Source organism: Cydia amplana, chromosome 15 (assembly GCF_948474715.1).
Source record: "Cydia amplana chromosome 15, ilCydAmpl1.1, whole genome shotgun sequence".
NCBI classification, from domain to species: domain Eukaryota; kingdom Metazoa; phylum Arthropoda; class Insecta; order Lepidoptera; family Tortricidae; genus Cydia; species Cydia amplana.
The window spans coordinates 12,094,721-12,107,063 of record NC_086083.1 but is presented as its reverse complement, the minus strand read 5'-3'; the positions used below and the strand labels follow the sequence as shown (position 1 = coordinate 12,107,063).

Here is a 12,343-nt window from a genome sequence, read left to right as displayed (position 1 = left end):
TGATTTTGAAAATGGAATTCTCAGCTATAGAAACTAGAGTATAAGTTAGCAATGAATTTTCTTTTGAGATAGCGCTTTTCGGCTTAGCAGGGCAGTATTATAGCCTTGGAGGATATAATCAAACGGAGACGCCATGTCTGTAATTTTCTGTACAAAACAGTCTGCCGATTTTTGCGGGGGAGGGGAACGTCAAATGTATGCGTAACGTAAAAATAGCCATGTCAGATAAACGTCAGTCCATACATTGTGTATGACCGTTGGCCGCCTATTTTCGACAGAGGGGAAAGCCTGTTAATGGCTACTCCGTTTAGTTGTATCCTCCAAGATTATAGCTGGCTAACCAAATCTTGTCAGTGAAAAAAGGCGCGAAATTCAAATTTTCTATGGGACGAAATCCTTTCACGCCTACATTTTTCAAATTTGCCGCCTTTTTCTACTGTCAAAATCTGGTTGACCGAGTATATATACCTATGCTTGTTTCGGACTTCTTCTAATGGAGGCCATCGAAAAAATAAACAGCGAATTTGCGACTGCTTTGCATTTCATTTTAATCATCATGTATAAAATCTATTTTTTTATTCCGTAGACTAAAATGACATTTCATAGTATGAAATGACATATGATATTCATACTATGAAATGTCATTTCAGTCTACCGAATAAAAAAATAGACTTTAGTGAGTGCTCGATGTTGCCAGAATCGGCATCTAGCGAATTAATTTGAAGCGTTTTATTATCACTCACTTTCTTCAGTCAGTCGAAATTTCGTAGTTAAAATAAAGTTTGTAATGTTGACTCAGGAATCACGATGCATCTTGGTCATTTTTAAAAGCGCGCCATTTTAAGTCGAATATACCTTAGGCAGTTGATAGGCGCGTCGGAATATGCGAATCCGCAAATGAGCTGTCACCCCACATCGTTCGCCGTCCTAGCGGAAACTTACATTGAAATGCGCACGTGCACGCATTAGATGCGAAATGTCAAAACCTCAATTAAACTTATATATAAATATTGAGCAAATTGTGATATTATATTTTTTTGTTATTTATAGCGGGCGGCAGCGGGCATTGTGCCCCCACGGCGGCGGCGCCTGGCGTCATCTGCAGCGCGCGCTCGCCGCGGGACGACCCGCACGTCAAGCCCGAGCCGCAGCCCTGCCACCACCATCACACGGTACGTCATAACCACACTAATATAACGTCATCTGCAGCGCGCGCTCGCCGCGGGACGACCCGCACGTCAAGCCCGAGCCGCAGCCCTGCCACCACCATCACACGGTACGTCATAACCACACTAATATAACGTCATCTGCAGCGCGCGCTCGCCGCGGGACGACCCGCACGTCAAGCCCGAGCCGCAGCCCTGCCACCACCATCACACGGTACGTCATAACCACACTAATATAACGTCATCTGCAGCGCGCGCTCGCCGCGGGACGACCCGCACGTCAAGCCCGAGCCGCAGCCCTGCCACCACCATCACACGGTACGTCATAACCACACTAATATAACGTCATCTGCAGCGCGCGCTCGCCGCGGGACGACCCGCACGTCAAGCCCGAGCCGCAGCCCTGCCACCACCATCACACGGTACGTCATAACCACACTAATATAACGTCATCTGCAGCGCGCGCTCGCCGCGGGACGACCCGCACGTCAAGCCCGAGCCGCAGCCCTGCCACCACCATCACACGGTACGTCATAACCACACTAATATAACGTCATCTGCAGCGCGCGCTCGCCGCGGGACGACCCGCACGTCAAGCCCGAGCCGCAGCCCTGCCACCACCATCACACGGTACGTCATAACCACACTAATATAACGTCATCTGCAGCGCGCGCTCGCCGCGGGACGACCCGCACGTCAAGCCCGAGCCGCAGCCCTGCCACCACCATCACACGGTACGTCATAACCACACTAATATAACGTCATCTGCAGCGCGCGCTCGCCGCGGGACGACCCGCACGTCAAGCCCGAGCCGCAGCCCTGCCACCACCATCACACGGTACGTCATAACCACACTAATATAACGTCATCTGCAGCGCGCGCTCGCCGCGGGACGACCCGCACGTCAAGCCCGAGCCGCAGCCCTGCCACCACCATCACACGGTACGTCATAACCATAACGTCGAAGTTAGCAACGTCGTGCGGGGCCAGTACTTGGATGGGTGACCGTTTTTTTGCTTGTTTTGCTCTATTTTTTGTTGATGGTGCGGAACTCTCCGTGCGCGAGTCCGACTCGCACTTGGCCGGTTTATTGGTAATGTTATTCAGACATTTAGGAAATAACTGAATTTTTTAAATGAATTTATGCTATAAAATAACTAGTAACTGGGTTAATAATCAACTTTTTGTTGTCATAAGTTGCTATGGTTAACGGTCTCCTGAGTCATTCTTAGAATTCTAGGTTTTTCGTATTTAAATGAACCAAACTTGCATTTTATGATAGTTATAAGACCTTTCCATAATGGGACATCTACTGAGCATGTTAGTAGAAAATGGTACAGCAGTTCTTCTAACAATCTATGCTACTATTGTCTCCTCGCTGATGGGACAGAATAACAACACAAAATAGTTGATTAATAGGGATGTTTCCTGTACTTTGAATAAATTATTTCAAACCGTGCACGAAATAAAGCACCAGATAATTATTAGAAAAACATAGACAGCAGCTATTTTTAAACACAATTTGTATTTAATAAGTCGGATTGAATTATAAAAAGTGTGAGTTTACCGTGACGTCACTACATTTGTTTTCATATAAATTCCATATTAGCAAATCGTTTTGACAGTTCTAAAAAAGAAGCTTATTTGACTAGTAGGAATGTACCCTATTTGTTACCATGTCTTTTTGGCATACAGCAACCGTCAGCCCCGGCGGCGCGCGCGCAGGTCACTCCGCAGAGCCAGAAGAAGCGGCTGCTGGCGCTCGCGCAGCAGGAGGCGCACAAGCACGACCCGCCGCCGGCCGACCACCACCATTACCAGCAGGTCGGCTCCCGATCACAATTTTACTCAATTTCATCGATTTTTACTAGGACTATAAGGCCCTTCTCTCACGAGGCTACTCTCAAGCGATTTGTGTTTCGTACGCGTATCCTACGCGTCGCTTGTGAGTACCCGCCATATTTATTTCCACACGACGAGACGCGTCGACGAAGCGTTTGATATCAGTCGCATGATACTGTCTTGCTGGTCGCACGCGACTCGAGTCGTATACGCGTTGTATGCTCCAGATGGCGGCGGAACAAGTTTTTAATATAAATTTCGTTCAAGAGGTGGAAAAGTATCCATGTTTATATAATTATGCAGCCTGATTATGTAAGAAAAGACCTGGTGTGTGTGTGTGTGTGTTCTTGTATGTGTGATGATGTGAGAAAGATGTAGGTGAGATGTTATGTGGTTGTGTGTTGTTCTTGCAATAAAAATAGAGCAGAAGATTGTCTTTATCGCTGGAGCTAGACATTGTCGCACCAATGTTATTCCGCAAATGACACAAAATAGTCTCATTTGCGTAGCACCGTGTGCGGAAACGAGTAGCATACCAGTAGGCGATCATGGTTTGCATCTCAGTCGCGTAGCATTTGAATAGTCTCGTGAGAGAAGGGCCTAAAAGTTATCGCCGAAAACAGAAAAATCACAGGGTTCACAAGTATGACTTCGTTAGTGAAACGAACGACGCCATACTTCGAACCAGGGATGTTGCGGATGCAGATTTTTTGACATCCGCGGATGCGGATGCGGATGCGGATATTTAAAGGCTCACATCCGCGGATGCGGATGCGGATGCGGATGTCAAGATTAGGTACTTTGAAAACGTCAAATATTACATTTTTAGTATTTTTTGTTAAAAAAAAATGAAACGTTTAGTATTTGAGCAAGAATATAGGTGCGTTATATTTAATAAACAGTAACTTGGCCGATTTTTCTGGGTCTAGACGATTTCGTTATAGGTAATGACGAAATTACCTAGCACTTACGCCGCCGCTAAGACGTTCCTGTACCGACTTGTTTGACATCCGCATCCGCATAAGCTCCGCATCGATTTTATGCGGATGCGGATGCAGATGCGGATGTTGAAAATAATGCGGAAGTTCCGCGGTTGCGGATGCGGATGCGGATGTTCGCAACATCCCTGCTTCGAACGAACGACGACTGGGGACGAACGGTGTACCTATGTGGTCGGTTTAGACTTACAAAATTACTAGACGTATTAATGAATAGGCAATAGGGATGTTGACAATTTTTTGGAACTGGTTTCATTTTGTAGATAGACACGTAATAATTACAGAAAAAAATATTAAAAAAATATATTCATTAATTTTGAATAAAAAAACATGTATAATAAGTTTCGTGTTTCAATTTCGCGCCTAAACGCTCCAAACTGTCACGTGACCTTGATGACGTAACGGCGTTTTAAACAAACTGCTGTCAGTCATTTTTTTAAATTCTTTATATGGCAATTGACATTTTTTTTAAAGCCTTAACACACTACCGCATCGGACAGCGACCTTCTTTCTCGCTCTAACTTATAGCTGCGTCCTTAACGCACCACTAACTCCCTACATTACTTCTTGGCCTAGGTCAAGAAGTAATGTAAGGAGCCATAAATGAGCAACTTCATGTCTTCATTTCGTGACATTAACGCATACATTTTGGAGTATGTTTGAGAAAAAAGAATTTGCGTTGGCGGCCCTTTTTCTGTTATGTAGGATCCATGTTGTGACAATATTGCATTTTATTTTAGAAATCTCTGGCCTGATAAAAAGCCAGATAAACTTGGATTTCAAAAGCCTGTCAATTATTTACCAATAACATTATACGAGATAAAAGTTAGTACTCACAGCTTACATTAAATATGATCTACGTTTTAGACTGGTACGGCCGTCCGGCCCACGAACGAGTACCAGTGCAACCAGTACGTGCCGACGCAGCACAACAAGAGGGATAGTGTGAGTAAAATATCACTCACAACACTGTACATTTACATTACAATCGCAGACTTGAAATATGTATATACAGACACACAGACACAATATGTAGGTACCTATGATAAGAATCCTCCGAAGGAGACATTAGTGATAAATGTTTTAAACTCTTTAAAGCTTTAAACGCCATTAATCAATCAATTAGGTTTATCTGATCTACAATGGATTGGTTTTTATCATTAGTTAGCGACTAGAATACATGTATTTTAAAAACATTAAGGATGAAACTAGAACATTCTTCTCAATAGTCGATGACATCTTAGTTTGTCTACACAGCTGTCAAATAAACGGATGTATTTACAAATAAGGTTTTACACAAGACAAGCCAAGAGGCAGCGGTATAAAGGTTCCGTCACACAGGTGCGCTTTCCGGGCGGGGCGTGAGCGTTTTATATGTAAAAGCGGCGCGCCCCGCTCACGCCCCGCCCGGAAAACGCGCCTGTGTGACGAAGCCTTTAGTCGGCGTTTACACGATGCCTGTCCACTGCGGCAAATTGTAACCGACATATAAAAATGTAATAATTATTCCAGACGGGCGGCTGCCGCGAGTACCCTCACGGCGCGGCGGCGGCGGCGGGCGCGCCGCCCGCGCACAAGCAGCACGCGCACGCGCCGCACGCCGCGCACCACGCCGCGCACGCCTGGCACCACCACCCGCACAACCACTACAAGTCAGTATACAACACTGTACCCCTGCGAGTACCCGCGCACAAGCAGCACGCGCACGCGCCGCACGCCGCGCACCACGCCGCGCACGCCTGGCACCACCACCCGCACAACCACTACAAGTCAGTATACAACACTGTACCCCTGCGAGTACCCGCGCACAAGCAGCACGCGCACGCGCCGCACGCCGCGCACCACGCCGCGCACGCCTGGCACCACCACCCGCACAACCACTACAAGTCAGTATACAACACTGTACCCCTGCGAGTACCCGCGCACAAGCAGCACGCGCACGCGCCGCACGCCGCGCACCACGCCGCGCACGCCTGGCACCACCACCCGCACAACCACTACAAGTCAGTATACAACACTGTACCCCTGCGAGTACCCGCGCACAAGCAGCACGCGCACGCGCCGCACGCCGCGCACCACGCCGCGCACGCCTGGCACCACCACCCGCACAACCACTACAAGTCAGTATACAACACTGTACCCCTGCGAGTACCCGCGCACAAGCAGCACGCGCACGCGCCGCACGCCGCGCACCACGCCGCGCACGCCTGGCACCACCACCCGCACAACCACTACAAGTCAGTATACAACACTGTACCCCTGCGAGTACCCGCGCACAAGCAGCACGCGCACGCGCCGCACGCCGCGCACCACGCCGCGCACGCCTGGCACCACCACCCGCACAACCACTACAAGTCAGTATACAACACTGTACCCCTGCGAGTACCCGCGCACAAGCAGCACGCGCACGCGCCGCACGCCGCGCACCACGCCGCGCACGCCTGGCACCACCACCCGCACAACCACTACAAGTCAGTATACAACACTGTACCCCTGCGAGTACCCGCGCACAAGCAGCACGCGCACGCGCCGCACGCCGCGCACCACGCCGCGCACGCCTGGCACCACCACCCGCACAACCACTACAAGTCAGTATACAACACTGTACCCCTGTGAGTGCACTTTAAAGGCCACGGTGCACGTGCGCGTGCGCTAAAATGTTGGAGCCGCGCACGCACACGTCACGCAAGCGTGCTGTCTCATAAAGATCTGTATATTACAACGCACACGTGCACGTCTACGCACACGCATTCGGTGTGCGGCCTTGCGGGCGCACCACTGACACTATACTACAAAGTAGTACCTATCTTAGGTATACAATTCTTTTTATACTTATCAAAATAAAATTAACTTATTTCTTAAATTAAAATTGAAGAGTATGGCACAGCTTTCAATTCTCATATTAAATTAATTTGTTAATATTTCCAGAACTGGTAGCGGAGGCGTTCTGTCGCCGGCGGGAGGGGTGTCTCCCGGATACTTACCACCGCCGTTATACGTGCCCACCTATCACTATCACACGTGAGTACCTACTCTCTTATTGTTGTTTTATAAGATGACGATTCCTATATAATTAGGCAACTGCTAAATAATAAATTATTCCGCAGTTTCCAGCGATTGTGTTTTGTTTTTGTAGTTTCGATTCGACATTTTATTGCAGTAGGTTACTTTTGAGCAAACACAAATCGTTTTAGACAGTTTACAGTTCGTATCGTCTTGCAGACTAGTTATTTCTTTAAAATGTTAGTATTCATACCTTTAAGCGTCTAAATCCTTTTTATTATTTTTTCTACTCCCGTACTTTTATTTGTCATTTAAAGGGTCGTGCACACATCTTTAAAACCCTATCTTAAAGTTGTCAAGACAAATCTTTAGTCTATTCCCTAAAAAAGCATTTGTGCATACACGCAGTATCTTTTTGGCTCTTTTACAATACTTCGTGTAACGGCCACTTAAAAAATACATTGTTGCCAACCTTATAGTCATAACACACTGTCACACCGCAACGCGACCTTGGTTCGTCGCACCCATAAGTGAGAGCGAGAAAGAAATATATCTTTCTCGCTCTCACTTATGGGTGTGAATGTCATATCTGACAAATAAGTGAATCATAGACATGTTTTTTTTAATTTCATTCCTTCTTTTCCCGCTCGTACCCTCCATTCTTTGTTACTTCTTGAATATTGTGAATCTTGAATATGAATACTATTGTGCCTGTCGAATGAAAACTTAACTTTTGTTTTAAATAACAGTGTGTCTTTCAAGTTAAAATGGATGAAGACAAAAACTTAGTGTCTACGCCTGAAGAATATCAGTAATAGCACAAGAATCACTAAAAACAGGTAGATATCGTAGGTAGAAGTCCACTAGATGACATGAAAAATATTTGTTAAATTTACAATTTTATTTCAAAGTAAGTGTTTGGTCGTAGAAAAAGTATTGTATGCAACGTTGTTTAACTGAGTCAAAAAATACTCGTGGCGTCTTTATTAACAATTTTCGGCTTCGCCTCAAATTGTTACTCACGCCACTCGCCTTTTTTGACCCCTCTTAAACAACGGTTGCATAAAATACTATTAAAATTTTAATGTATCGTCCGACTCATCAGTAGAAATCTGCACGACATTAGTCCCGCTCCTGAACCGACGGGGAAGTATGTAGAGATACGCTCCGATTTCGCGCCGTCGCGCTAATCGGGTAGAAAATTAGACATACCCGGCCTGCGTCGATTCCCTCCCTCGACAAGTTTAGGAATGGGTCTTAATATTACCTGTACTCACGGGTAATCTATCAAAAAAACGGCCCGTCGATAATAATGTCGTGTGTAATAGGCTACATGACTAATTTTTTTTATTGTATCAATCGATCGGGTTTGTTTTTAGGATCAAATGTCTATATGGGACCCATTGCATTAAAGTAACACAAAAGTCAGAAATTGTAGTCAAAGTCCGACAGTCGCACTTCACTCGCGAAACGCCCTATACAAAACGGCCAGAGGCCGTGACGTCATCGCCCATCTTGTAGTATGGACAAAACAAGAAAATTGCGTTTTTGTCGGTGAAATATTGCGTTTATGTATATAGTTGCTATACAATATTTTTTTGGATTAAATGTAAGGAATCGAATGGTACCCTTACTTTTATCGTTTTTGGAAGTTAAAAAAAAACTTAAATTTTGAAACTTTCAGGTCCTGTAATTTTTCAATATTTTATTTTAATATCCACATTATTGTGATAAATTGCTCGTTTGCTATCTATTTTGTTATAAAATTCAACATGTGTCATCATCCCTATTGTAGCGGCGGCGTGGGCGTGGGCGTGCCGGGCGGCGTGGGCGTGGGCGTGGGCGCGGTGGCGGGCGTGCCGCCGCCCGCGCACCACGCCAGCGCGCGCCTGCCCGCCTACCTGCAGCCCTACTCGCCCACATACCTCGTGCCGCAGCACCCCAACCAGCACCTCTGGTACACCGACTGAGCGCTCCCGGCCCTACTGCAGCACTAGCGCTCCGAGCGGGATCACCGCGAAACTGCGGACCCGAGGCGAAGACTGTCGCGTCGCGGCCCCGACGTTGGCTCTAGACATGGGCGAAATGTGTCAGTAGAGGGAAAAGACTGATATATATCTTTTCATCACTGGGATATGTATCACTCTTTTATATCTTTATATCCGTGCGTATCAGTTGCCCCGCTCACAACTGTATCGGCACTTGCTGACTTTGCGTCATCTTATGAATGAGAGAGAGACAGACTTCTCGTTCCCGCGGAATAGCGAAGCGAATGACGCGTCCGAAACTCCGAATCCGCCCGAACGACCGCTGTCGCTCGCTCACTCGCGAGTCGCGCGACTGAGACATCGCTTTCGCTTTAGTAAATCGTTGCCGAGGGAGTGAGAGGTACGGATATACTGATACATTCGGATTCGTAAAGACAAGAAGAGTGATTCATGAAACGAGAAAGGTATATATATCTTTTTTATCTATCACTCCTGAGTTACCCATGTCTAGTTGGCTCCTCGTCGATCGAAATGCGGCGCCGGCCGGAGAATACTATATTCTATTCTACTATTCATTAATTTAATATTGAAGTCGATTTTTAAGCTCGCTCCTGACGAGTCCGACGTTAAGTTTTTTTTATTATTATTCTCAAAAACTAATTGCGCCGAATTAAATTTGTCTACACATCGTCGTATAATTGAAATCGTAACCGGAGTTTCGCCTGTGGGCGAGGTGCCGACCCTCCCGTTGTCGTCGAAGACAACCCTTCGACTCTGTATTGACTTTGCCGATTTATAAAATACGCGACCGTCGGTCGCTTGTAATACGTCCGATGTTTGTGACCGGGTGTATTCGATAATTTAGTTCGAGGAGACGTATATCGCTTAACGGCGGAGACCCGTTCGACATAGACGTATCGTTGTATTGATTTACTTTGTAACTATTATGTTTCCTCGTGTACGCGCTAGGCGGTAGTTATATAGACGCGTTTGTTTATCGCTGTATAATATGGATTGTAAATTTTGCGTTATTTTTTTTTTTACTAAGATTTTGCGGTAAAGCGGAGAGTAGGTTGCATTTACTAATATTTTTACTGTAGACGTTTAGTTGTTTGTACCGAATCTTTATAATGGAAGACGTATTCGTGATTTAGGGCCCCGTCCCTCGGATCCGCTTCGGAGGAGGCGGTTCTCGACTCGACTGTACTTTTAGTTTTACTTGACGGTGGTTTGTCAATTATGGTTTGATTTAAAATGGGAGTAGCGTTGGGTGTTTCGTTACGATCACGTAGTCGCGAGACATGTACGCTGTTTACTACCTGTATTCATATTAATGGAATTTTATAATTAATGTGTAGATATTTACGTGTGGGCGCGGTGATGGACTATACTTGTATAGCTTTAGAGACATAAATTAAACGAAATTAAAATTATCTAAGAATTTTATATTTAAAAAAACTTTAGTACGCACTAATAGGTAAACTATAAGTGTTATATGCATGTATAAATCACCTTAGATAGAAGAAAAATTAACAATTCTTTAATATGAAAAAAAAAATCTAATGCAATTATTTTACGACTGCAATCTTAGTTTATTTGGATAGTTTAGTGATGCTTATTCGATTGCGCTGTATCAAAAGACTGGGTATTTCAGTTTTGCACATTTTACAATGTACACTGCGTCTGGTCGGGTCCCATTATGTTTATCACTAGTTTTAATTCCCGTGTTCCTTTCCGTGGGGTTCGCTCGTTTTAGCCCTAAAGCTTTGGATTCCTCCGAAAACGGTGCCATCATATGACGGCCGTCATATAGCGGCAGCAAAAGGCGGCCGTCTTTACGGTGGCGACATAACACACCGTCATCCGCCAAGGTCAAAGCGGCAAATTTGAAAAATGTAGGCGCGATGGGATAACGTCCCATAGAAAATTTGAATTTCGCGCCTTTTCCTACTGACAAGATTTGCTTGATCATCTATAATTTACTTGGAGGATGAAATATCATCAGAAGAGGAAAATAATCGTAGTACGGAATCATTTATTCAAAATGGCGTCACCGCTATCTAATAAAACGTTCACGAAACTATCGACAAGGTCATGACGGCCGTCATCTTACGTTACGTTGACAATCAACGTAACGTAACGCCGTCTAGGAAACCGCGCCATCTTGTTTACATAGACAACGTTCTAGTGACGTCAGTCAACGCTATATAGCGGCCGTAATATGACGGCACCGTTTTCGGAGGAATCCAAAGCTTAACTGGTTGATAGAACTGAAGCGAGCGGTCCGCTGCCAACGTCGGCCGGGCACCAATTATATTAGTCATATCGTACAAGTTTCGTATTACCGTTCGAATCGGCCCGGCCGCACGGCATTATATCGCTTATTAGTCGTATATTTTTTAGATTTTAGCCTAAGTTTTATTTACATGAATAATCAATTCTAATCGCGGTTTCTTATTTTACTGTATTTAAAGTTTGGTCACTTGTTATCCAACAGATTTATTTCGTGACGATACTACAATGTCTATATTGTATTTAGATCGTTTAAGTTGCTGCCCGACAATAATGATTATGTTTAGTTTTATATTCTTACGGTTCTAGTTGCTATGGTAAACGCGTTATTTTATATTTTAACCATTAATGACATTTGCAAACGGCGTGCGTTCCACCTCGACGTCAACAAATTAAACTTTTGAAACTTTCAGAGTCTGAAATTGTTAGCTCAACGTTTTCTAGACTCTGCTTCGAACTACACTTGTTTTAGATTTGATACTCACTTTCATCCTTCTACGGATGTTATTAAGTGTCATTGACTCACATTAAATTACATAAATTATATCTCTTTTATAATTAATATCCTAATATAATTTCTCTCCTATTGAAAATATTATTCTATATCTTAAATTTTATCCTCCATAAAATAACTACATACTACTAATTTGTTGTAAAAATATTTTTTCCAATGTATATCTAATTTCCTTGAAAATTATTTTAATTTTTGTTTTAAAAGAGGCTGTTTAAATATATAGGGACTAACACAACTGGACGCTATTTCGAGTCGTCATCACTTCTCATTGCGATCTGCCCTAGTAGCACGGTCGCATTTTTATCGTTTATTACCATGCCTGTCACGTTCTAACAAGTATGTAAGTGCGAAAGTGACGGGCATAGTGATAGTCGATAAAAATGGAACCGTGCTGAGCCCGCTGTTGTGCTAGGCCCTCGATAGCCTACGATAGTTTCGTTATTCGCTTGTTATAAAAAAGATAGTACATAATTGTATTTCTCTGATGCTCCTGTATATCAAGTGATAAAGTGTCATTCCATGGAACTTGATAACTATATA

General features: G+C 44.6%; 1 protein-coding gene across 1 annotated transcript in view; it reads left to right on the top strand.

The window, feature by feature from the left end:
• The window catches only part of LOC134654815 (uncharacterized), a 184,031-nt gene extending 175,044 nt beyond the window's left edge, over window positions 1-8,987 (top strand). The window contains exons 28-33 of the mRNA XM_063510286.1: window positions 1,036-1,172; window positions 2,862-2,990; window positions 4,874-4,951; window positions 5,519-6,594; window positions 6,935-7,027; window positions 8,805-8,987. Coding sequence (XP_063366356.1) covers window positions 1,036-1,172; window positions 2,862-2,990; window positions 4,874-4,951; window positions 5,519-6,594; window positions 6,935-7,027; window positions 8,805-8,979 — 1,688 coding nt within the window. The 3' untranslated portion in view covers window positions 8,980-8,987. The remainder of the gene's footprint in view (window positions 1-1,035; window positions 1,173-2,861; window positions 2,991-4,873; window positions 4,952-5,518; window positions 6,595-6,934; window positions 7,028-8,804) is intronic.
• The last annotated feature ends 3,356 nt before the right edge of the window (window positions 8,988-12,343 follow it).